We start from the raw sequence: 24,864 nt of genomic DNA, 5'->3' as shown, positions 1-24,864 counted from the left end.
AGTTTGCATTACCTAAATTTAATTATGGTTTTAAATGGATTAGCGGGCTTAAAGAAAGTATCCAAATGAATTATGTACCAGTTTTGATACGCACTCCAGGTCTAAAAAATCTTTTTATTGAGACTCATGGTTTTATTATCAAATTTTTATGTATTGTATAGTATGCTTTTATGGTTTTAAACTAACCGAATAAAGTACTTTTGACTGACTGACTGAGTTTAGAAGGGTTGTCAAAAACTAGATCTTTAAATTGTCTTGGGACAAGAATCAATATTACTTGCAAATCCCAGAGTAATTAAGGGGAATGTCACACAAGACCTTGAGCTGCACAATGTGAGACAAATCACAGACGGGAGAGATGTGGAATCAGTTTTCCTTCAAATGTTGGCCAACAAGGAGCTTCTACAGGCAAAATGATAAAGTAGCAACCATATTCAAGTGAAAGTGCAGGAGATTTCATGCCATGTGATTGAGCATGTTGTTGGCGGTATGCTCAAGTCATGCACCTGCCATATCTTGAGGGACCCTCAGCACTGATGTTCAGTGGCAAAACAGTACACAGATGTATCTACTGAAGGAGTTTCTGAGGCTGGAAAAAAAGTTGCCTGCTAATGGCAATCACATGCATTTTACTTCACAAGCGTGGCAGTTAAAAAACATCGGTCTCCAAGTAAACAACCCAATATGATAAATAATGTTTGGAAAAAAATGAGCATGATTGCCACCATAATAACCCCACCCGATACATTTAATAATTTATTCTTCATGTCACATTGAGACTGTTTCTGGAGTTGACTGACAATCAGCTTGTCTGTTGGCAATAGTATCACAGCATAAACTACAAATGAACGACAGAGCATCTGTGAACCATAAAATATTGGAATGTTTGACGGTAAATGTTAACCATGTTGCATTATATATTCGCTGGCAGACTGAAAAGCAAATGGGACAGCCTCGCAAATGGGACAGCCTCAGCGATTTAGCAGATTTGTCATTTACTTCTGGAGAACCATGTAACAAATCAAAACTCCTGGGACCGCACATATTTATGAAAATAATTTATTTTTGGGTCTCAGCAGTATTTAAATGTAGTAATCCTTCAAATGAAGAAAAGGAAACATACTTTTTAAGAGAAGTTGGCCCATTGTTTTATTTGGTTATAGACATTTTTAAATGACTTTACAGTGGTAATGTGATCAGAAAAGTGCTGGAGGAAGTCCGCTTCCGAACAGTAATCGCCAGGAATTTGGTATTTTCCATTTTGTAGAAGTTGCTGTAGAATCTCCACTCTATTGATTTAAAATAAAATGACATTAGCATATTTGTACTTTGCCAAACGACATCATCAATACAAAATATAATGCATCTGCTCCACATGGCTCCCAATTCATGCACCCTTTTTGGCTCTGGCTGTGCTCTAGGTAAGCCATTTGTATGTGCAAACCCAACCAGCACCCATTTACTTTAGTGCACCATTCAGAAAGACCAAACAACTTGCAGTCTGTTTCTACTGTCAGTGTTTAATGTTCTGAAGGGTACGCATAGTACGTCCAATAGGTACACATCACAAGACGCCATAATGGTTCACTGAGCCCATACGTATCAGATTTCATTATGTCCCATTATGCCCACATTGTTTGTTTCAATATTACCAGACTATGCCCACATTAGGTTTCTTAATGCCCCAATACAACCACAATGTCAGTTTTGATGTTGTTTCTGCATAACCACATTACCAGTTTCCACAAATTTCAGGAATGTCCACCTAATCAGTTTGTTCCAAAATAGTTGGCACATTGCCAATATGCCCACAATTCCAAACTGTTAATAATATTGGGATACTCGGATGTGATGCAGGTTCCAGAAGTCTTGATGATCCCACATAACCAGGTTAATTAATGCTCAAGATGCCCGCGTAATCAGTATCCATACTTCCAGTTTGACCGCACTTCCAATTTCAATAATCTGCCAGCACTGGTGTCTCTAGGGGGGAGGGTGCTAAGCCCCAGCTACATTCGCCCTGCCCCCCCACTGCCGAAACGAAGATGTTAAATGTCACTTTCAAAACACACAAAAAAAAAAGACACAAACGCCACAACTTACCAAACAATTTATGTGTAGGTGAGGACGGGGATCCGCTTGTAGATGCCGCTCCGTTGGCGGGTGTGTCATATGGAAATTGGAGAAATGTGTCAGCGGGTGCGCACACCGCTTCCGTTAAAGCCCCTGAAGAGAAGCAGATGGAGCTTCGAAACGCGTTGGGCAGATCCATTACGGAGCGGCATCTACAAGCGGATCCCCGTCCTCACCTACACATAAATTAAGCTGCTGCTCGTGTGCTACTCAAGAGGTGGACAACCTGGAGCGACAATTTACACGCGGCAGTCCAGCCACGGAGTATGCACCACCCAGTTACCCTTGGGGGTCACGGAAGTGAAACAGCAGCCGTACATGGGATCGAGGACGGGCCCACTTGTGGGGTCCATACAGGACTTGATTGTGTGCTTTCCGCACCACACTTCCCATAATGCACAGTCTCATCGGAGCCTCCCATCGGCGGGTGGGTCATATGGAAATTGGAAAATGTGTCAGCGGGTGCGCACACCGCTTCCGTTAAAGCCCCTGAAGAGAAGCAGATGGAGCTTCGAAACGCGTCAGGCAGATCCCATTACGGAGCGGCATCTACAAGCGGATCCCCGTCCTCACCTACACATAAATTAAGCTGCTGCTCGTGTGCTACTCAAGAGGTGGACAACCTGGAGCGACTATATACATATACACATATATATATATATATATATATATATATATATATATATCCTCCAACACTCCCCCACACTAGGGCAACACGAGTCGCACACTTGACTTTTCTTTTTGCAGATTTTTATTGTTTTATCGGGCAGCATGTGGCCTTTTCCTAATGCATTTCGTTCAGTCTCTCGAACTTCTTCAGAGGAGCCAACACCCGACACGCCGCCTGCTACCACTGCCAAACTGCCTGTCAATCATCCATTTCTCCGTCCCCAGGTGGACTTAATATGCGTGTTGCATTCTGGGACATGTGGTGCTTGCGTGGCATGTCTATTTGAAAACCCTCCAATGGGCGGTGTTTTAAACCATGCTGCATTAAAAATTTCCATAATTCCTTTTTGTTCGCGCAATAAGTCAATTCAGATCCAGCCCATTTTCAAGACTGAATTTAAAGCCCTTACCAAAGTACGGTCCTTGGTGACACCTCGTTGCTAATGTGTTTCCACGTCTGCCAAAGTCGGTTCCATGCAACGTAGTGGTGTTCTTTGGGTGGTGCGTAACTCCACGGCAGAACCAAGCCGTCATATAACCTCCAACACTCCCCCACACGAGGGCAACACGAGTCGCACACTTGACTTTTCTTTTTGCAGATTTTTATTGTTTTATCGGGCAGCATGTGGCCTTTTCCTAATGCATTTCGTTCAGTCTCTCGAACTTCTTCGCACACTTGACTTTTCTTTTTGCAGATTTATATATATATGCTTTCAAAAGTTCCAAAGTAACAAGTGCTCTCAGTCCGCAAAATAACACAACACCACTGAAGTCTCCAAGGGTGTTTATTTAAACTAACAACATGTTGTTGGTGTTGTGTTATTTTGCGGACTGAGAGCACTTGTTACTTTGGAACTTTTGAAAGCTTTTACAGTACCGGCGTGCTCGGCCGGCATTGGTGCCACTTCCCGAGGGGCCGCCGTCAGCGTTTCTTGAGCAGACATTGAAAATAATATATATATATATATCCAAGAAATCCACGCACGATTCCACAAGGTGAGGCGTCCTCCCACACCTCAGAAAGCCGCAGACACGGTCCAATTATGTGCAAATCAATTTATTTCGAGCAAGCACATCGCATATATATATATATATATATATATATATATATATATATATATATATATATATATATATATATATATATACTGCACACAGTAATTATTTCTATTTACCATATCAAAAAGTGGACCGCATTTTACAATAATTTAAATGAAATGTTGATGAATTGATGTATTTGTATGACGGAAGAAGTCTTTTTACCCTGTCTACTGATTTTATCAGTCACATGGTGATGTAATTGAACACTGGCACTTTTAAAATGAGCAAAAGTATGGAGGGCGTTGTCATGTGAGCAAGGCTCTGCGGAGCCGAAACGTCATGCCGCATACTCTGCTTCAATAAACAGAAATTGCACTAAATTGGTCCGTGTCCGAAGAATCTTTGTGGCAGAGCGGGAAAGGCTGATTGCTGACATTGAGACGCGGTATTTCGCTATATATATTTCATAATTTGCCCTTTGCAGCAGACCCCTCAATTGACCTTATCTCCCTCCCCACCATGAATCACTTCCAGAGAGGTCATTGTCTGCCAATGTGCCGCCAAAAAGTGTTCATACTGCACTATTAATCCTACATTCCAGTTTCTTCATTTCATATTTCAGCATGCCTATTTCCATAATGATCTAGTATGCTCACATACTCAGTTATTTAAAATGTCCCAGTATATATACATTTTACTTTCCTGGAATGCCCCAATGCATCCTTGTAACAATTCTGTTTAAAATTTGACCTTTCTGGGTCACGCCGGATTTGTTTTTGCCTTTTTGCTGAACCTTGTGCACTTTACCCCTGCTGACCAGAGGTAACATGCTTGTGCTCCTCCTCTCAACATGGTAAAATTGGTATCCATCTGATCATATAAGTCCCTAGCATATAGTCTACGTGTACACAGGGACTGTAAATTAAATACTACCAGTGGTCTGCAGCACCCATTGTGTCTTCCACTGCAGTGGTACTGTAAAGCAGGTCACTCGGCCTAAGACCCTGGCTGTGCAGTTTTAAACTGCAAATTCAACCTGTCAAAAAAACCTTCCTTTTAAATATGAATAAGTCACCCCTAAGTAGGCCTTATTGCCTTTAAGGTAGGGTGCGTGTTATTTAAAAGTAAGGCATGAAAGAATTGAATGTTCCACATGTCCTTACAGTGAAAAAGTCTAAAAGCTATTTTAGACTATCTGGCTACTTCCATAGAAAAGTACTGCATTACACTAGTACACCTTATAATGATAATTTTGGTTTGGTATCAGCTAGAAAATAAATTCAAGGACTCTTCAATAGATAGACCAAATTCAACTTTAGCATTAAATTGGATTTTGGTTAACTAGTCAGGAAACGGTACATTAGAAGTTACCTCCTGGCTGTCCAAAGCATCTAATGCTTTCTGTGACTTCCAGCTATCATCCGGCTGCTGACAGCTCTTCCACTGGAAGATGTGAACGGCTCCCAGGGCAGGGACACTGGGCCCTGGGTGTGGGGAGGTTTTGTCCTACCCTTGACAAAATGGCCTGGCGGGTTGTGCCCAGCCCCTTAGTGCACTCCAATGAGGCTTCTTCTGTCATAGGTAATTGTTAGCTAACACCTAGGCCTGCACCCTTCTTTAACCCCACCCCCCCTCCAGTCAGGACTAGCCCCCATCACAGTAAGTCTCTTTTTGACATCAGTATCAGTCCTGCTGGAGTATCAAAACATGCTTGACAGGCCTGCTAGGGATATAGATCTAACATTTGGCCCAAACTTCAAGGGAGGGAACAGAATACCAAAACGCTTTGTGTGTATTTAATGTCTGGTTGCTGAGTCTGTTGGGAGTACAATGACTCCCCAAACCTGGACTTTAGTGTAAGATGTAGGAGGACACTAGGATTACCATAGTACAGCCCCAGGCATTCCCCTAGCCCTCAGAGTCCAAGTTTAGCGTGGCTGAAGACTATGGCCATGTGGAAAATGCCCAAAATGGTTAGGTTAGGCCAGGAACCCTTACCACATTGGTTAGGGTGTCCCCAGGGGTCATTCACACCCACTAGCTAGTGCAAGTATACATATATGTGGCATCTCCAGACCATTCCTGGACCTGTGGAAGATCAGAAGAGGAATGTAAATGTAAATGTACAGGAATTTATATATAGCGCAAATCACTGAGAGGTTTCTAAGCGCTTGCTTAGGGAACCCGTCCTGGTATTCCCCTGTGAGATAACCCCGGCAGGGTATCCGCAAGGTGAAAGCCAGGCATCCCGCCGCGAGGGGCCGTTGTGGAGATTAAGCAAGCTATTGCCCAGAGTCGCAGAGTGTGAACCCGTGAATAGAGTAGGCACCGGAGCGAGAATTGTCGAGTCCATGGACATTTTAGGACCCAAGACCCCGCCGAGCCGGGAATTGAACCCTGGTCCCGGGCTGACCTCTGCTTCCAGGTCGCCTCCTCTAACCAGTGAGCCACACTTCTCCACGTGCTCTCTGAGACCTAAGAGCCTAGAAGGCTACATCTTGCTCTCCCTTTTGTATTCAGGATAAAGGAGTGGACTCTGAGGGTCATGTGGCTGACAGCTTGTTTAAGCTACAGGGACACAACAAGATACAAGACACCTTTTCCTGCAGCTGCCCAGTTGACCAGTGGCAACTGGATGTGGACTAGATCCTGCTGTGGCCTCTTCTCCTTACCTTTTCATTTCAGAGGTCAACCATACAGTACTTCATATCCAAGTTCACTTGAGGCAGTAGCTAACTTCTACTATGGTGTATCAGGTGAGGTAGCCTGTAGAGAAACAAAGCGATTGCCCTACAGACCAGCTGCAACTCACAAGGGGTGGGCAGACTCTAGGGGTCGCAGACCTTTTGTAGTTGTACAGCAGGTCTAAAAATCATTGCAGAAGTTATCAACTGCCACATGTGGACTTGGACATGTAGTATCGGATGGTTGACCTCTGAAATGTAAAAGGTAAGGAGAAGGAGAGTATACCTGATGATCAGGGTAGAATGGGGGTATGGGGGTACCAGGATCATGGTGGGGCCTCCCAGGAAGAAGGAGAGGTCTGGCTGACAGGAAAATGGTGTTGGGTGTATTGGGGGACTGAATATGGCCTTAGGAGACCACAGTTTAGATAGGGGTATCAATGGGAATGATGAAGATTAGAGTGGACCTGGAGATGGGTGGAGTAAAGTTGAAGGCCTAGTGACTTAGGCAGAACCTGAGAGGTCATGCGCAGCACTGTGGAAAGTGATGGGGGAGTACTGCAGGTACTGGGAGAACAAGAAGTATGTGGGATATAAACAAGTGTTTGGAAGTTGGAATTGGGGCTAGAATATAGCTGGGCTAAACAGAGCGACCTGAAGGGGTGCCTGAAGTTTTATTGGGAGACCAGAGGGTGGAGGCAATCACTTTGATGCTACCTGGTACCAAAAAGGAACTAGGGGATTAAAGGAGTCCTAAAGTAAATGGGGTGAGGATCAGCTGAGAGACACTTATGAGAGTGGACGGGGTATGAAAGCCCATGAAGGACTGAGTGAGGTGAAGGAAGGAGGTGGACGACTGCCAAGATACCAGTGGAAGGTATTACTGAGGGTAAGCTGCCAGAGATGGGGGAAACATAATACTAGGAGATGGAAGTCTAGCAATGACCGGATGGGAGTGACAGGGTGGCTGACTGGTGTTGCCAGTTACAGGCCTTCTGGGGACCCAATGAAGGTGGGTTGTACTTGATTGTGAAATTTGGCAGGACAAAGATGTTAAACCTAGCAAGGAACACAATGGAATGGATTTGAAATAGGCATGATAATTTAATGAAGGGTTTAGAAAATCAAGAAGTTTATTGGTGATCGGAGTAGGTCATTGTATATGGTTTTCTAATCAATAAATGTCTAATCTTGCATCTTTTGAGCAGTGCATTCCAAGTGAGAATTCACAAATGAAACTGAACTATCCAATCACCGAAACAGGAGTTGTCCTACAACATATCAAGGAAGAGAATACTCACAGATTGATCAACCAGCTGTAGCCATTCATTGAGATAATTCACAAGGCCAAAGGCATCAAGAATGTTGTCTCCTTCCGAACAAAATTTTAGGAGAATGGCCATGTGGATGCCTTCTGCACAGCTAAAAACAAGAAAGCAATAGGTTTGTTTTGAATTGCTGGGCAACGGTTCAAGTTTCAATTGAGTTAGAACTCACTTTATCCATTTACCTTCAGTGCATCAGAAAGGAAAAGGTTACTTACCTTGTAAGCATCTGTTCATAGCATGTATAACATATAGATACACATGCTCTGCATACTCCTGCCATCTAGTGTTGGGCTCAGACGTGTAAAACGTGTTTTTCTATGAAGACGTCTTTTGAGTCACAAGGTACATTGACTCCACTTATGACTGATAATGCGCATGGGCATCGGCTTCATTCTTAGATTGTTTTCCCTTATGGGGCGCGGATAGATGTGGAGCACACAAAGTGCAGAAAGAGGACCATGAAAGAATAGTGGAAAAAGAAAGTCATAGAAAAAAGCATCTGCAACAACCAAAGGCTTCGGGGAGGAGAGTGGGTGTATGTGAATCTACAGCGCTACATGCCACTAAAAGATGCTAACAGGGAAAGCAAAATTTTCAGTTCATGGCATGTGTAGCTGTAGATACACATGCTCTGCATAGAATGTAAAGCAGTTCTCTCCCCTAAGCGGTGGCCTATCCAGAGGAAGCTGTAGAATATTGAAAAAGTAGACAGAGCACAAGCTGGCTCACTTGAGCTGGCTGGCAAGCTAGCACATCCACACAGTAGAGTTTGGTGAATGTGTGTGGTGTGGACTAGAAAGCTGCCTTACAGATGTCCGCCACTGGGATATTACCCAGAAAGGTCATGAAGGGTGCTTTTTATGGGTAGAATGCAGCCTGGGGGAGCAGAGTTATGTCTTTTGGCCTTGGCATAGCAGGTTTGAACACTTGACTAGCCAGAAAGCTATCCCTGCTTTGGAAATGGGAGTGCCTTGTAAGTAGTTTAGTGTAGGCCACAAAATGTTGGGGAGTTTTATGAAAAACTTTTGTCCTATCAATATAGTACATGAGGGCCCTCTTCATGTCTAGTGTGTGGAGGGCTCTTTCTGTTACTGAATTTGGATGTGAAAAGAACACTGGGAGTCTAACTGTTTGTCTGAGGCTTAAAGGAAAGATCACCTTAGGCAGAAACTTTGGGTTAGTTCTAAGTACTATCCGGTCAGCGTGTACCTTAAAAAAGGTTCTTCATGGCATGAGAGATCGAATCTCGCTCACCTAAAGGAGGACTAAAAACACGACCTTCCAGGACAAAAACTGGAAAGGGCAAGTGTGAAGGGGCTCAAAATCGGGTCTCATGAGCCTAGTGAGAACGGGAGGAGGTGGGGGGAAAGGAGGGGGTATAAACCTCTTAAGTTGTTCTACAAATGCTTTAATGACTGGCCCTCTGCATAATAGTGTTCCATGTTCTGCAGGTATGCTGTAACTGCAGCCAAACATAAGTGAAAGGAAGTGTAAGCCAGGCCTAAGCATTTTAAATGGAGTAGCCAGCAGACTATGTCTTGGACTGCAGGTTTGAGTGGATCTATGGGTTTGAAAAGGCAATAGTGGGCAATCGTTTTCACTTTGCTACAGAGCAAGCCTCAGAGTATGGACATGCACTCAGCTGGTAAATTGAGATACTAAAACTCTGGGTCCTCAGGAGCTGGAGGCTAGGTTGAGCTGCCTGACTGTGCCCTGGTGTTGAGTGAGATCGTCCAGCCTGTTGGGGAGCTTCTCGAGAGGGACTATGGACAGATCAAAAAGGGTTGTGATCCACGGCTGCCTGGCCCACGTGGAAGCCACCAGGACAAGGGTGCGGGAGGTTTGCCATAGCTTCCGAAACACAAATGGAAGGAGTGGGAGAGGAGGAAAAGTGTGGGCGAATATCCCTGACCAGTTCATCCATAGTGAATTGCCCTTGGACTGCCCTTGGAATTGCCCTTGTGGAAAGCCTGGAGACAAAGCTTGAGCATTTGGCGCTTTCAACTGTTAAAAACTGATCTATGTAGGGAAATCCCCAATGCTGTAAGTATGGGAGCAGTGCTTGGAGGTGGAGTTCCCATCTGTGGTCTTGTTGTTGCATTCTGTTGAGCTTGTCTGCAAAGTAGTTGTCCACTCACAGAAGTTACTTGGCTAGCAGATGTACTCTTTGGTGGATCGCCCAATACTAAATGCTTAGTGTTAATGCCAAGAGTAGGGAAGAGTGCGTGCCTCCCCGTTTTTGCAGGTATTGCACAGCAGTCATGTTGTCTGTTTTGCCCAGGTCTGTTTTGTAATGTACATGGTGGAAGAAAGCCGACAGAGCTAATTGGACTGCCAATAACTCCAGAAAGTGGATGTGGAGGTCTGCCTGTTGAAGAGGTGTTGACCACTATTACAAACACTCTTGGAGCGAATGCATGTGTAATCGGGCGTGGGGAACAATGGCGATGCAAAAGACCATCATGCCGAAGAGGTGCATTACTGTTCAGTCTGTTAGCTGGCGATCTGCCTGGAAAACATGCAGCAGAAGCTTGAACTTGTGCAGATCTGGGTTGCTCTCACCATGGTGAACGGCTTGATAATAATCCCAGAGTGCTACGTCACATGGGGCATCATAAGGGTCAACGTTTTCAGACTCTCCATATATGATGAATGGGTTGAGCTTTCCAGCAGGAGGCCCATGTGATGCGAGAGGAGGAGCAGGAGGTGGAAGTGATAGAGGAGGTAGATGTGATGAAGGAGGAGGAGGGGGGGGATGAGGAGAGTGTGGAGGAGGAGCAGGAATAGGAGGTAAAGCAGGTTGAGGGGGCAATGGACTGGTGCCCTTTTCTTGATGCCTCTTCAGCTTGGGAGGTAGAGAGGGCTTTAATGCCAGCTGCTCCTCAAATGCAAGGTTTTGCTTGTGGGGAAGCATCTCCTACATCTTATGTAATGGTTTCGCTGTAATTTTACCCATGAGGGAGGTGAATAAAATGTATCTTTTGCAAGGTGTCCAACTGCTGTTGGAGATGTTGTAGAATCTGCAGTTTCTGATCCTCAGAGTTTGCTGTGGATGGCTGACTGGACGCCACAGTGTGTTTTGGCTTCGCAGCTGGTTTTGATGTGGACCGTTGTTGCGGTTCCTAAGAGCCAGTCGGTGTTGAGGCCTCAAAGGCTGTTGAGGGTGTTGTCAGGACAGAAGTGGGCTGGGTTTTGTGTGGTTGCCTTGGCACAAGGGATGGAATCAGAGTTGGCTCTGAAGTCTTAGGGCAGTGCCGGACATGGCTGGGATTCATTGAAAGACTGGAAGGCTGTGTCCCTGAATGTGGGATTGGACGCCTAATCCACGTAGGGGCGGTGAGTGACTGGATAATGGGAGCGGATACTGTTGCTATTTTCTGATGTTGACGCGGAGAGGGATGCAGGACTGCAGCCTAGGAGGTCAAGGATGAATTGGGTATCAGACTGAAGGCTGCGGCCTGTTTGAACTCCGCCTCTACCTCCACCTCATCTTTGATATTCTCCCGAATAGGTCGGGGTATCCTCAGATCGCTGTGGTTTCATGGCACGTTGAGCAAGCTGATTATCTAAATGGTTCTAGAAGGTCTTTTGGGAGTGGAAGGCCAGGCAAGCGGAGCATGAGTCCTTGTTATGGTCCAGGGATAAGAAGAGGTTGCAAAGTTCGTGCTGATCTGTCCACGAGTACTTGGAATGGCACTGTGGACAGGAGCGCAAAGGTAGATTTTCCATCATGGTACGTGCATTGTAGAAGGCGAAACTGGAGGGAACAGGCCTGAGAGCAGCATTGACAAACCCCAAGACATGGATCCGAATGAAGGGCCAGGATGTAGATGAACAGAAAACGCAATGCAGAAACAATTGTACGAAGTTATCAGGAGCAGAGGACTAGAGAGGCTCTGGCGAAGAGCGCCATGCGCATCAAACAGAGCGTGGCGATGTACACTCAAACTTGACAGTGGAAGAAAACAATCTAACAATAGAGCCAATGTCCATAAGCATTACCAGTCATAGGAGGAGTCAATGTACCTTGTGACTCGAAAGACTATTTCGAAGAAAAACAAGATGTACACATCTGAGCCCGACACTTGATGGCATGCGTATGCAGAGTATATGTATCTACAGCTACACATGCCACAAACATACATTTTATACAAACTTAAAACAAATAATGAATTACTAAAGAATGCTGATAAAGCAGCAGGAAAGAGGAGACCAGTCCCTAAATTAACACAGCTAGAAAAACAGAGAATATGCATCTAGTAATAGTCATTTTATGCACACTTTAATGTGATATGAATGCAGAGGATTTCATTGCCAGCCAGCTCACTAAACCTGGAAAGGAGACAGAGCACAGCTGTTCTTTGTCATCTATCAGCTTAATTTTTTGGGTCTCAGTGGAATTCCTACCCATCAAACTATGAAAATACACTCCTTTGCAGGCTCCTATTCTGGAACATGGATAGCTTTCAGTTTCCTTGAGTCTCCAGTCCAGATCATTCCTGCTCTGATAATGTAAGATGGCCACACTTGAATTCTATTCCTCTGGCATATCTACTGTGGACACCGGTTGCCCTAGTTTTTGCTCACATCGGACGTCCTTGCCGGTTTGGCGGTCGGTAACTGTTGCGTTCCGATACTACCAGGAGTTTCTTATCATCTTCTCCGATATTACGGACTATAACAAAGATATACTGATTTTGGCTCCTGGAAATCGATCTCCAGTTTATTCCAAGATGTTCTATTCTCTCTGAGATTCATTACCTGTTAGTCTTACGAACCAAGATCCATACGTGGAGAATACCTACTCTTCCTGACAACGGCATTATATTATCTGGCTGAAGCCAATCATTACTTTAAAGATACCAATCCAATTTTTCAATCTAATTATCAAATCATCTTTGACCACGTGTCTGGAATTTATTTACCAACATATACATCACCAGGATTAAGCTACATCATTCCTGAGACTTCAACAAGCAATTTTCGTTCGACTAATCGAATAAATCCGCCATATTTTATGCGGACGTATTCATATTCTGAAATTCCAACAATAGACGGCCATCTGAAGAAGTCTCAAGAGCCGAAACGCGCGTAGTGGTGTCTACCGCATTGCCTTCAACATTCTATATGAGTTGTTTGTCTACTGACTTTGTATAAATTTTTCTTTATGTTTAAAAAATGATTTTTCTATGCATTTTTAACTAAATATCATATAACAAAAACTATCTCTTTGAAAAAAACAAAATAATATCACAAAAAGAAATAAAGAATATAAAAGCCTATATACATATATACATAAAAAAGAACAATAAAGTTATATCAGAAACATTTTATGGTCATTGTTATTATATACAGTTGGATATTTAGATAGTAAATAAATATATAAAGTGGACAACATATTTGGCCACATGTCTCCAAAAATTATCAAAATAAATAGTTATATCCACTTAGTCACTTAGCTATAGACCTTTCCTAATTGCACCGATTGCCCTAGAGCCACCCTAGCTAGTTTCTAAAGTTTCTACTTACATTAGCCTTGTTACTGTTAGTGCTTATATGAAACTGCATCCACTATACAGGACAATCATGCTTTCCCAAAATATACAAAGTCAATGCAGGAGAGAAGGGGAAACAATGAAGATGAAACCCCCCCCCAAAAAATACGTCTTTCAGTGAGACTGGTAAAGTGGGAAATTCAAACTGCATACAACATGAATGGAGTGCACTTATACTACATTAGCTCCTGAGGAGGACAAAACTGAACAAATACAGAATAAAACATTTTCATCTGTTACCATCAAAAAAAAGAAGAAAACAATCGGGAACAAAAGATAGACCATATGTTGTCAGACCAGTTATAGTGGAATAAAAATATCTGCAACTTTGCCTTTTTTTCCCTATTAGTTTCTTCACGATTCAGCTAAACAAAAAAAGAAGCTTTAACACTCAAAGAAGAATTCATGCTCTATGGAGCATGAACTATGGGGACATTTACCTCTCACTGTATAGTGACTTTGTGATCCCTCCACCGGGGATAATGATCCGCTTCTCAGTCTCATTTACTCCGGGGTAGGCTGCAACCTTCTCCATCTCCTTCCAGTGCAGCCCATGAATTGCATCCTCTGCAGAACTCTGCATGGCTGGAGTCAACAAGTAACGAAAAGGGGTGCTTTGAATGCAAAAAGATAACATTTATTTAGCAGTGACATCTAAGCAAAACACAATGGCACAACCACAATAAAAAACTAACATGTTAATTGTCTAAACACATTTTGCTGTACTGAATCATTCGATTCATTTCTTTTGAAACACCCTTCATCAAACTGGTTTATAGATATTGGTACCACAAGGACACCGCTGTGTATGCGGCCCACCCGCCATAGCCCAAGCCAGAAACAAAAATCTCCCCGCACACAGAAGCAATCTATCAGTTTCCTTTCCCTATACGCCATAAGAGATCTTGGACACAATACCCCTCTTCTACATTTCTTTTGGGGATCTCAACTCTTACAAAACAAGCTTGCCTTTCTGATCAGGTTTTGTCGTTGGAGCCAACTCCCTTGTTACCAAACCATGTACTAGTGCCTTGATGTCACGTGGTATATTCATGCTTTATAAAAAAAAAATGTGTTTAATTTCATGTATGTGTTAATGTTTTTGATACTAGGGTGCAGAACAAAAAGTGTTCTGGAAATGCTCAAGATAGCTTTTATAAACCACTAGTAATATTTTACACAAAACCCAAGTAATTTTTAGTGGAATCATGTTCTCAAAGTAATTCATCTTTTACTCATCAAAACCTTGCTAACAACTTAATTGAACCACTTAACATAGACATAATGGATGGAATGCAATGTGTTACTAGCCTGAACAACATACCCAAGAAGTTGCTGATCATTGCGTTGATATGCATGGCTGCTGGACAGAAGAATGACTTGTGCAAATTCGCTCCTTTTGATCCAGGAAATCAGCGTTTTACGGAATGATTTTGCTTTATTCTTTAAAGCAGCATTAAAAAGGAAACACAAGTTAAACAACAAATCAGAAGTGTGCAGCACACCTAATACTGTTGATTCTTCATCACTCAGGCAAAACAATCTAAGCACACATTCTATTCCTAATTTCCACATTTCTCTAACTACTCAGACATGCCTTAATCCTCACTCTATATGTCTCTCCCTCCTCCAACCCCAATTCATACAGCTCTTTGTTTGTGAATCGGACTCTTACCAAATTTTCACTTATGATCTGGATTGTTCCCCCCGCCCCCACCCTTTAGCAAGGATAGAACAGTCCAAGCAGGAGTAAATAGATGTGGAGTTTTATTCCAGGTGATACCTCACCTGGGTTCTCTTCAACTGTTAGGAAAGGCAGACCAGTACCCTACTTGATCACGCAATATTGCCTTCCAATCCAATACTAAATATCAAAAAACCTGTTAGTCCTAGGAAAGATTCATAGTTTTTTTTTTTTTTTAAAAGATGCGATCAGTGCCTGTTTTCTCTCTCCACTGTCCCGCCGCCTTGTTCAACTACTCCTTCAGTTTCAAGTCTAGAAGAAACTTCTAATTGAAGAAAAGAACATTAAATGTAAGGAATAGTGTAGGACTTGCACATCTTTTAAGATAAGCTCATTTTGGCTCCAAAAGTACACTTTTGAGTGCAATAAGGGTAGTAAGAAACAGGTCACAAATTAAGCAATGACTTTTTCCAAGAGGACTCCGATTTTGCAATACACCCTATATACTAATAGGTTGCATTGCGAAATCTATAGCTTTAGGGGGATCGCCAAACAGCCTGCCTAATTAATACCAACATAGGTAGGTCGCAGTTTGTGACCCCCTGTGATTGACTACAAATATATGGATGGAGGCCTGCACGGAACAGCAGACCATCAAACCTGTGTTTGCAAATTAAAAAGCAGCCTGTTTTCCATAAAGGAATTTATATAAATATATATATTACCTACTGGTGTGTCGCCAGTAGGTATATATAGTTAGGATTATTTGTTTATGGGATTTTTGAAAATTCTATGTCTAATAACTTTGGCGTTTGTGGACGGAATCGGCTGAAATTTTCAGGAAAATTGCACATTTTGTTTCTGAGCAGCCCCTGAAAATTCGGGGGGGTTTCATCAAGGGGGGGCCGAGAAAAAAGGGGGGTCCCAAAACACGTTTTTCCCATTCATTTTTCCATAGGGCCTTTGGCCTCACTTTTAGCTCGAACGGCTGAATGGATTTGCACGAAACTTGGCAAAATTGTAGGGACTGTTAGCCCGATGTGCCTTTGCTAGGTCTCAGTATATGTGCTCCAGTGGTTTTTGAGAAATTAACATTCAAAACAAGATATATATCTGTAACAGCGCTCCGGGCTGCGCTCCGGTCCGCTTACTTTTCGCGAAACGGAACTTTGCGCGCAGAAAGCTGATTGGCTCTCCGGTGTCTGTCAACATTCTAAACAGTCCGGAGCGGCCGCCATCTTATCTCTCGGTAGGATCGAGAGAGAAGAAGAGGTGAAAAACGAAGGGGGAATTTAATGAAAGGGGGCAAGGTATACCCCTCTTGACCCCCTAGGAATGATGTTGGGGTTATTAAAGGGTCCCGTGGGGAAAATAAAAAAAAAATTATTTTTCACGGTAGAAGCGCTTCCCGGGCCGCGAACTGTGCCGCACACTGGTAGCGAAACGGGAATTCGCCATTTTGTGTTTCGTTTTAATTAAATTACTAGGTATAAGGGGGTGCGGGAGACGTATCCTGACCCCTTATGTTTTCTGAGGGTGGCTGAGGAGGCTCATATATGTTGATACATGTCTTCCAGCGGCTGTGCGTGAGCTTTTTTTTTTTTTTGCTGCGTGACGTCTGTTAACGTTCGATTCGATGGAAATCAGGAAGTGTTGACCACCATTTTGTCACTGCGAGTAAATATTTTGTTATAAATGAATCCTTATTGATAAACATTGTCTGCGCCATCTTGCCTTTTTGTCCAATGCCACAATTTTGTCGTGCACGGCAGCCATTTTAGATGCCTTGACCAGACCCACTCTCTGCACGCCGTCGATTCTCAGCACGGCTCCCCACCCTCGTAAGCATCTCCCCCACGCACTGGTCACCCCCGCTCTCTCTCTCATGCATGGGCCATATACTTCCCCCCCATCTGCGCTGCTCTTCCCTGAGAATCACACCCTGTGCCCGCCCGACACCTCCCTTTCACCCTATTCACTACCGCACCCTCTGACACTCCTCTTCCTCTGTGTCCGATTGTCCAGGCCGGACCCAGGCTATCACCTAGCCCTGCGGATGTAGTTTATGGCCCCAGCTGTAGAGAATCCAGACATACCAATCCTCCCGATTCAGGCGTGAGACTACTGATTTCAGTGCTAGTCTTCCGCCTCCCGATTCCTGCAAGCAAAAACCCGGGGGCATATTACCAACAACTAGCGATAATTTTTGTCTCTAACTTGTTTAGAGACAAAAATTATCGCCGCACATCGGCGAATTTTATCGCAGATAAACCTTGCTATTAGCAAGGTTTATCGCAAATGCGATAAAAAACGGCCGCAATGCATGAATATCGCTGAAAAGTCAGCGATATTCATGCATTATCCAGCAAATGCTCTTAGCCATGTTATCCACCTTCCATTGGATAACATGGCTAAAAACTGCTCAGGGCAGGTGTTAGCTTTTGGAGATATTCGCGCTTAGCGCGAATATCTCCAAAAGTTGGTAATAGGAGATAGCGATGTTAGGGACTGTTTCCAGTCGCTAACATCTTGGCACGCCCACTTTGCATATCATTAGTGATAAATATCACTGACATGCAAAGCGGGGCCCAAGATGGTCGCTATCTCCTTTTAGCTGTCACTAACTGGTGTTAGCGACAGCTTGGTAATAGGGAGATAATTTTATCTCCTTTTTTTGGCTTTTAAAGCCAAAAAAGCGGAAATAAACCCCCTTGATAATATGCCCCACGATTCCTCGGGGGTTTCAGCTGACAGGGCTTGGTATTGTGTTACGTGCTAATTCTTCCAGGAAACGTCAGAGGGTCGATGCAGGGGTTCTAGAAGGGGTGATAAACCATTTAAGCCTCATGAACAAGCGCATGGTCTTTTAAAGATTTGTGAAGTACTCGGGGCGGCGGTGTGTGTGTGCCCTCTTTCAGGAGCGGGCGGGGGGGGGGGGCACTGCCAGCAACTTGCCAGGCCAGGCAGTGTTCAACACGTGCATCACTCTTTCTCTGCCTGCTATTGCGCTCCATGCTTCGGAAAGGTAAGAAAAAGAACGTGCATTTGAGTTTGAAATGTCCGATCCTGTAGCAGTACACTTGCAAAGCCCACTCATGACAATAACCCGATTCAAGGCCCCATTCACCCGATTTCTTTAAAAAATATAGTACTCCAAGAAAGTAGGATTATAAAACTTTATTAACTTTTAAATATAACGAACGCAACAAAAACTGTAAATATATTTAAACATTTTTTGACAAAAAAAAACAACAATGGTCAGAAGCTGTCTTTTGTGCGAATAGTCCCAAGGCAGCACAACGTGCTGAGTTGTGGAAGGCACCCAGGTGAAGAACCATCCCTTCTTTAAACCCCATGGTGACCAACTATAGTTTCAATGAGTGCTATGTCCCAGGTTTTACATAAAGTAGTGTTTACCTAGAGTGGTGCTGTGTAGGACACTCTGAATGGAAATTAACCAGAACTATAACGATAACAACAACAACAACAATAATATAACTTTTATGCCCAAATTACGCAAACATTTAGCTAATCTGCTAAAGGGGGAGTCGCCATTTCTTTTGATAATTTATTCACCCATCCGTAGCCTCTCTAATCTCCATTACAATATGTTTCTTGCTGTCGCTAGCTGATGAAAAAACTAAAGTGATAACTTCCTCATCCTTATTTTGTCTTTCTTTGTTCCTTAAGATGTTATCTGTGTCAACCTCTTCCGAGAATGCTGATGCGTTAGGGATTTCCTTGTGTTTCTTAATAGCATTGGTGTCTGCACACTTCTTTGTCAATTCTGTGAACATGATAACTGCTTCATAAACAGACGATATCTTTGTTAAGTCATTAGTGTTAAGTGTATCTGAAACTACAGTGCCCTTCTGTTTTTCTTTCTTCAGGCTCTACAGAGTTTTGTGTGTTGTTCTTTTGAGCGACAATTATTCCAGAGGTTTCAGGTTCACTTGTTTTGTCCTGCAGTGAGTTAACAGCTTTAGAGACTTCATGTTTATTTGCTATGTCCTGCTGTGCGTCAACTGCTTCAGAGACGTCAGCCTCATTTGTTATGTTTGACTAGATCCTGGACCTGCCCGGCCGCGCCCAAAATGGCGCCGGTGTAAATGGGACTCGTAACTGCTTGTTGTGTACTGGTTGCCCAACCTTGATATCACGAGATACGTATGCAGTTTTGAAGCACATGGCGGAGGCTCGTCTGCTGTAGTGGGGCGCCCCTTTATCGTTTCAGTTGCCATTCCGCCCGCTTTTGCTACACTGTGCCTTTTCCGCCATTCAGCTGTTTACCGCCCGCTCTTACGGCTACAGCGTCTCGCTCACCATGTAGTTGAGTTGCTCCCACTCTTGCGGTGCAGCGATAGGCGGCTGCCACAGGACTCTTAAAATGGCGGCCGGCTCTTCGGATTTGGGCCTGGTCCAGTAAAATGGCCCTGGGACACCTTGGAACTCGGACGCTTGTCTGCCAGGGCTTGGGTCCCATTCTCGAAAGCGTCCCCTCAGCCTTGAAGATTCTACAAAAGTCTTGGGGGCCCTCGACTCCCGCAGGCTTCCGGTGGGGAGCGGCTGCCATGATTGCTTGCGGAATGGCCACGACGGAGCTACGAGATGGTGGTGCTCTCATGGTGACGCCAGCTTCAGTCTGAAACATCCAGAAACAAGGTGGGGCTTTCATCGTTTGGGAAAAAAAAATTTTTAATCCAATGAAAAGTGTTATTTTTAGGTCACATGACCTAGTCTTACATCATTAGGAAAACAAAAGTAAAATGAACCAATGAAAAGTTTTATTAACAAGTCACATGACCTGTTATGCTTACGTTACGCGCTGCGCGGCGCGCTCTGGATCGTTTCCGGGAAGCTGCGCCTTGCGCACCGGAGCACTTCCGGGTGCGCTAACACGGCGCGTCATATGACGCATTACGCGACAACGCAGGTCCAGAATATAGTCAAAATGTCTCCACCAACCAGCGGTCGGAATACAACCGCTTTCAGCAGTCCAAAAAGTTCTGTTAAATCGCAAGAGCGGGAGCAACTCAACTACATGGTGAGCGAGACGCTGTAGTCGCAAGAGCGGGCGGTAAACAGCTGAATGGCGGAAGAGGCACAGAGTAGCAAAAGCGGGCGGAATGGCAACTAAAACGGTAAAGGGGCGCCCCACTACAGCGAGTCTTCAGGTCAAACGGATTGTGGGACAAGGTCCAGAATGGAAGAGTCATCAAAAGGCAAAAAATTCCGCCGGACCCCGGGAGCCGGCCGCCTATGTCGGGGGCGATCTCAGGCCACACCAGGGCAACACGACTTGGGGAGGGGGCAGGAGCCAAGTGCCCCCTCCCAGTCCGCGCCATCTCACCGCCCCTCGGGGGCCTCCGTCAAGCGGTTTAGGGAGGCACCGTATCACATTGTTTTCCAATGCAGTCAGGTCCACAAACGGACCCCACTTACTTTGAATAGTGAAGCTGCAGCAGGTGCAAATAAGGTTTAGACAGTGTTACAAGCGCTGCTTAGAACTCTGAAGTATGGCACTCAACATCCAGGACTTATGCCATTTGTGTAAGGCAGTGACATCGAAGCAACTCAGGGACCAAAAGCATGAACGAACACTCACGTATGAAAATCTTATTTGGGGAAGGGGCAGGATCCAAACGCCCCCTCCCAGTTCGCGCCACCACACCGTATGTAGAAAATCTGAAGCCATTGTTCTACAAACTCTCAACGCTTGCTATCAGTGCATGAGTTTCATGCTCGATCGATTGAGCTAGCCGGATCGGGCAACAAAAAGTATAAAATAGTTATGTAAATAGTTATTTAATAAAATGTTTTACCCTGTTACTTTCCTGGTGAGTTGTATATATTTATAATATTTGCATAGGGTTTGTTATTTTGGGCGGGGTGGGTGGCGGAGTCGAGCTGTCTTGCAGCCATCATGGTGTGGAGCTCAGTTCATCTCACTATTTTCGTATTTCTCATGAAGGGTTGTTCCTAATGTTTGTATTTTAGCGAGGTCAAAAAGAGATCCAATTAGTGGTCTACTGATTTTGCTCGATTACTTTTATTTTTTTACGCGATTTTTCACTATCTGCAAAGACTAAACAGAGTATTGCGACTTTGTGCTTGTTTGTAAATAGAGAATGATCCAAAGAGAACCAATTCTAAAACAGTAAATGCTTGGATAACAATCAATCAAATGGAGAGACAAGCAGGTACGACGGATTACAACGGGGGTAAAGGTCTGCGTTAACTACCCTTCACTATCTGCAAAGAGAGAGTACTACTAAGAGAAAAGAGGGGAGGGGGGGGGCAGCGTTCAAAGCACATCAGCGTGCATAAACACGAAAACGTTTTTACCTATCACGTACTTGACATTTGACAGCTTTTGATATTTGCTATTAAAAAACCATTGAAATTCACAGAAAAAACCATAGGTTATAGTCCATATATAGTTAGGAATTTGCATTTACAAAACCTTGAAAATTCACTGAAAAAACCATTGGTTATAGAACATATATAGTTAGGAATTTGCATTTACAAAACCTTATTTTACTCGCATAAAACCATTGAAATTCCATATATAGTTAGATGCGCTAACTATATATCGCGCACCCGCAATCCACTGCTGATGATGTCACATATTACATCATTCATGACATGGTTAGTGACATCACTGATGACATCACTGATGACATCTCAAATGACATCACTGATAAAATCACTGATAACATCTCATTTGACATTACTGATCACATCACTGATGATATCATTCATGTGATAATACCATGAACCTCTTCAGACTCTAATATAACCTTAGATACAATCAGTGTAAACAGACAGTCACAGACTGTCACTCACACACCTAGTCAGTCATGCAAACAATCAATCACACTTCCATTTCCTCAACTATACAGTTATACACACCTTACTTATTCAAACATATACTAACGCATATTTACTCTGTTATACAATCCCTGATACAAGTTCACAATGATCCATACAGCCACTCACACATTCACTGGCTCTTCTGCACAGTTATTTATATATGTCAACTCTCACATGTACTGTGTTTTACATATGTACTTACTTTGACATGTAGCACTGAGATATCCATTCACTCACTAATACACTAATGCACACAGTCATCCGCCCATACAGCTGTTTCCACATGCAGTTTTGAACCCATACATATAGTGAATCAACTACTCACACATCTATGTACAGAGTCACACACCTCCCAGCTACCCATACACACACACTCAGTGTCCCATACAAATACTTGGACAACCAATCAATAACCCATACAGTTATTCATATAGCTACTGATCAACACATGCAGCAGTTTGTAGAACAACAGATATAATGATGCACAAATTAAGATAGTTTAGTCACTAACCCATGCACTCATTAAGACACATTTAATCATTCTCTCATAAGTCAGTCATGCACCTACTAAATCCTTCTTCCAGACACTTATACATCCACTCATTCTTCAATATGTAAGACACATTTTAACTTTACAGAAACATACAGTCACTGGATGTTGTCATCAGTGATGTCATTTGAGATGTCATCAGTGATGTCATCAGTGATGTCACTAACCATGTCATGAATGATGTAATATGTGACATCATCAGCAGTGGATTGCGGGTGCGCAATATATAGTTAGCGCATCTAACCATATATGGAATTTCAATGGTTTTATGCGAGTAAAATAAGGTTTTGTAAATGCAAATTCCTAACTATATATGTTCTATAACCAATGGTTTTTTCAGTGAATATATATATATATATATATATATATATATATATATATATATATATATATATATTTTCACTGAAAAAACCATAGGTTTCACACCAGTTATAGTTAGGAATTAGCATTTAAAAAACCTATTAAATTCACTGAAAAAACCATAGGTTTCACACCAGTTATAGTTAGCTGGAAATTTTACTGCCATAAAACCATTGAAATTCCCATGTTATAGTTAGTTGGACTCACTATAACTTGCGCGCCTGCAATGCACTGCTGATGACGTCACATATTACATCACTCATGACATGGCCAGTGACATCACTAGGATTTTAAATGCTAATTCCTAACTATAACTGGTGTGAAACCTATGGTTTTTTCAGCGAATTTCAACGGTTTTTTAAATGCTAATTCCTAACTATAACTGGTGTGAAACCTTTGTTTTTTTCAGTGAATTTCAAAGGTTTTTTAATAGCAAATTTCTATAGCTATGAAATGTAATATTTTTTATAATGAATCCTATAATGTATATTTATGTAATACTATTTTTTATGTATATTGTTCATGTTTTATTATTTTTTATTTTTTTGCCCTGGAGCGTTCCCGGTGCGCGTCCCGGTGAGCGCACCAGAAAGCGCAGTCTTGCGGCGCGCCCCAGGGCGCATACCGGTGAGCGTCCGGTTAGCGCTTTTGCCGCGAACGAAAACATCATCGTGACGTATCACGTAGCCGCGTCCGCATGATACGCACGACGTAAACGCACCCGGAATCACTCTAGCGCATACGATCGCGCAACATGAGCATCCGACGCGCTTACGCGCGTAGCGTAGGCAAGCCGGGTCATGTGACCTAAAAATAACACTTTTTATTGGTGCAGGACAGTTTTTGGTTTCCAAATGATGAAAGCCCTGGTCATGGGACCTGAAATTAACACTTTTCATTGGTTCAGGACAGTTTTTTTTTTCCTAATGATGAAAGCCCCCACCTTTTTTCCTCATTCCCACTTTGTACTTTGAGTGAAGACCTGTTGAAAGATCTCTCTGTAATTGTTTGGACTGAAAAATGGCTTCAGTAGCAGCAGGAGCATCTCAGCCACCACCACCACCACCAAGAGGACCACCACAACACCACACTGGTGGAGATGAAGAAGAGGAAGAGGAGCAGGAGGAGGAGGAGGGAGGAGGACATTCCTTCCAGAAGACAATACCCCATATAGGCCAAAGCCGCACATTGTATGGGAGTTTTTTTCCATCCCAAGTGGCCTCAAAAAGGTGAATGCGCCAAAGGTGACTTGCCTAATCTGTAACATGGAACTTTCAAGGGGGAACCCTAACAAAAAATACTCATTTGGCAATAACACCATGATTCGCCACATGCAGCGCAGGCATCCCAACAACTATGCTGCGGCAGAGGTCCGAGAACTGGCCACAAACCCTCCCCAATCTTCACCCAGCACCTCCAAAAGAAAGCAACCCACTCCATCGGGACCAGAGACAAGGGAGATGGTCCCAAACATACAACCCCAGTTTGGGCAATACAAGATCACTTGTATATTTTGTGGTAAGACCATCACCTATGGTGAGCAAAGCATAAAGCTCATCAACCGTGCTGGTGACAACCACAATTGCCCCAAAAAACAATAATTTTTTCCTGATTTTTTTTTGCTCCAGTTGAGCCGTTTACAATTCCCTGTTTTTTGTTTCTCCCCATATAAATAACAAAAAAAACAAAACAAAACGTTTGAGTAAAATGATTATGACTAAAATGTTGTTGAGTATAAGGTATATGCACCAACACATTCGACAAGATATCAGCTCTGTACTTTTGTATTGACATTCTCTTTTTGCTGTAAAGTAGCGTACTGCAATATTCGCCTGTAAAATGTTGACTCTACTTATGCTACTTGATCTAGTCATTGTATGTTCATGCTGAAACAACCAATACAACTTTTTGAAATCAAAAATAACAAAAAAAATATAAAATTGTTAATAAAAGCCAAAAAAAATACAAAATATTCAAAAAAACATTA

At 43.2% G+C, this 24,864-nt stretch overlaps 1 protein-coding gene across 1 annotated transcript in view; it reads right to left on the bottom strand.

Moving 5' to 3' along the window:
* Window positions 1-1,120: 1,120 nt before the first annotated feature.
* The window catches only part of LOC147663188 (proteasome assembly chaperone 2-like), a 63,349-nt gene continuing 39,605 nt past the window's right edge, over window positions 1,121-24,864 (bottom strand). The window contains exons 4-7 of the mRNA XM_086950606.1: window positions 14,735-14,853; window positions 13,851-14,024; window positions 7,829-7,949; window positions 1,121-1,289 (exon numbers count right to left, since the gene is read on the bottom strand). Coding sequence (XP_086806732.1) covers window positions 1,197-1,289; window positions 7,829-7,949; window positions 13,851-14,024; window positions 14,735-14,853 — 507 coding nt within the window. The 3' untranslated portion in view covers window positions 1,121-1,196. The remainder of the gene's footprint in view (window positions 1,290-7,828; window positions 7,950-13,850; window positions 14,025-14,734; window positions 14,854-24,864) is intronic.

The sequence above is a fragment of the Lissotriton vulgaris genome, unplaced genomic scaffold, assembly GCF_964263255.1.
Source record: "Lissotriton vulgaris unplaced genomic scaffold, aLisVul1.2 SCAFFOLD_2786, whole genome shotgun sequence".
In the NCBI taxonomy this organism is placed as follows: Eukaryota; Metazoa; Chordata; class Amphibia; order Caudata; family Salamandridae; genus Lissotriton; species Lissotriton vulgaris.
This window is presented reverse-complemented; position numbering and strand designations above follow the sequence as displayed.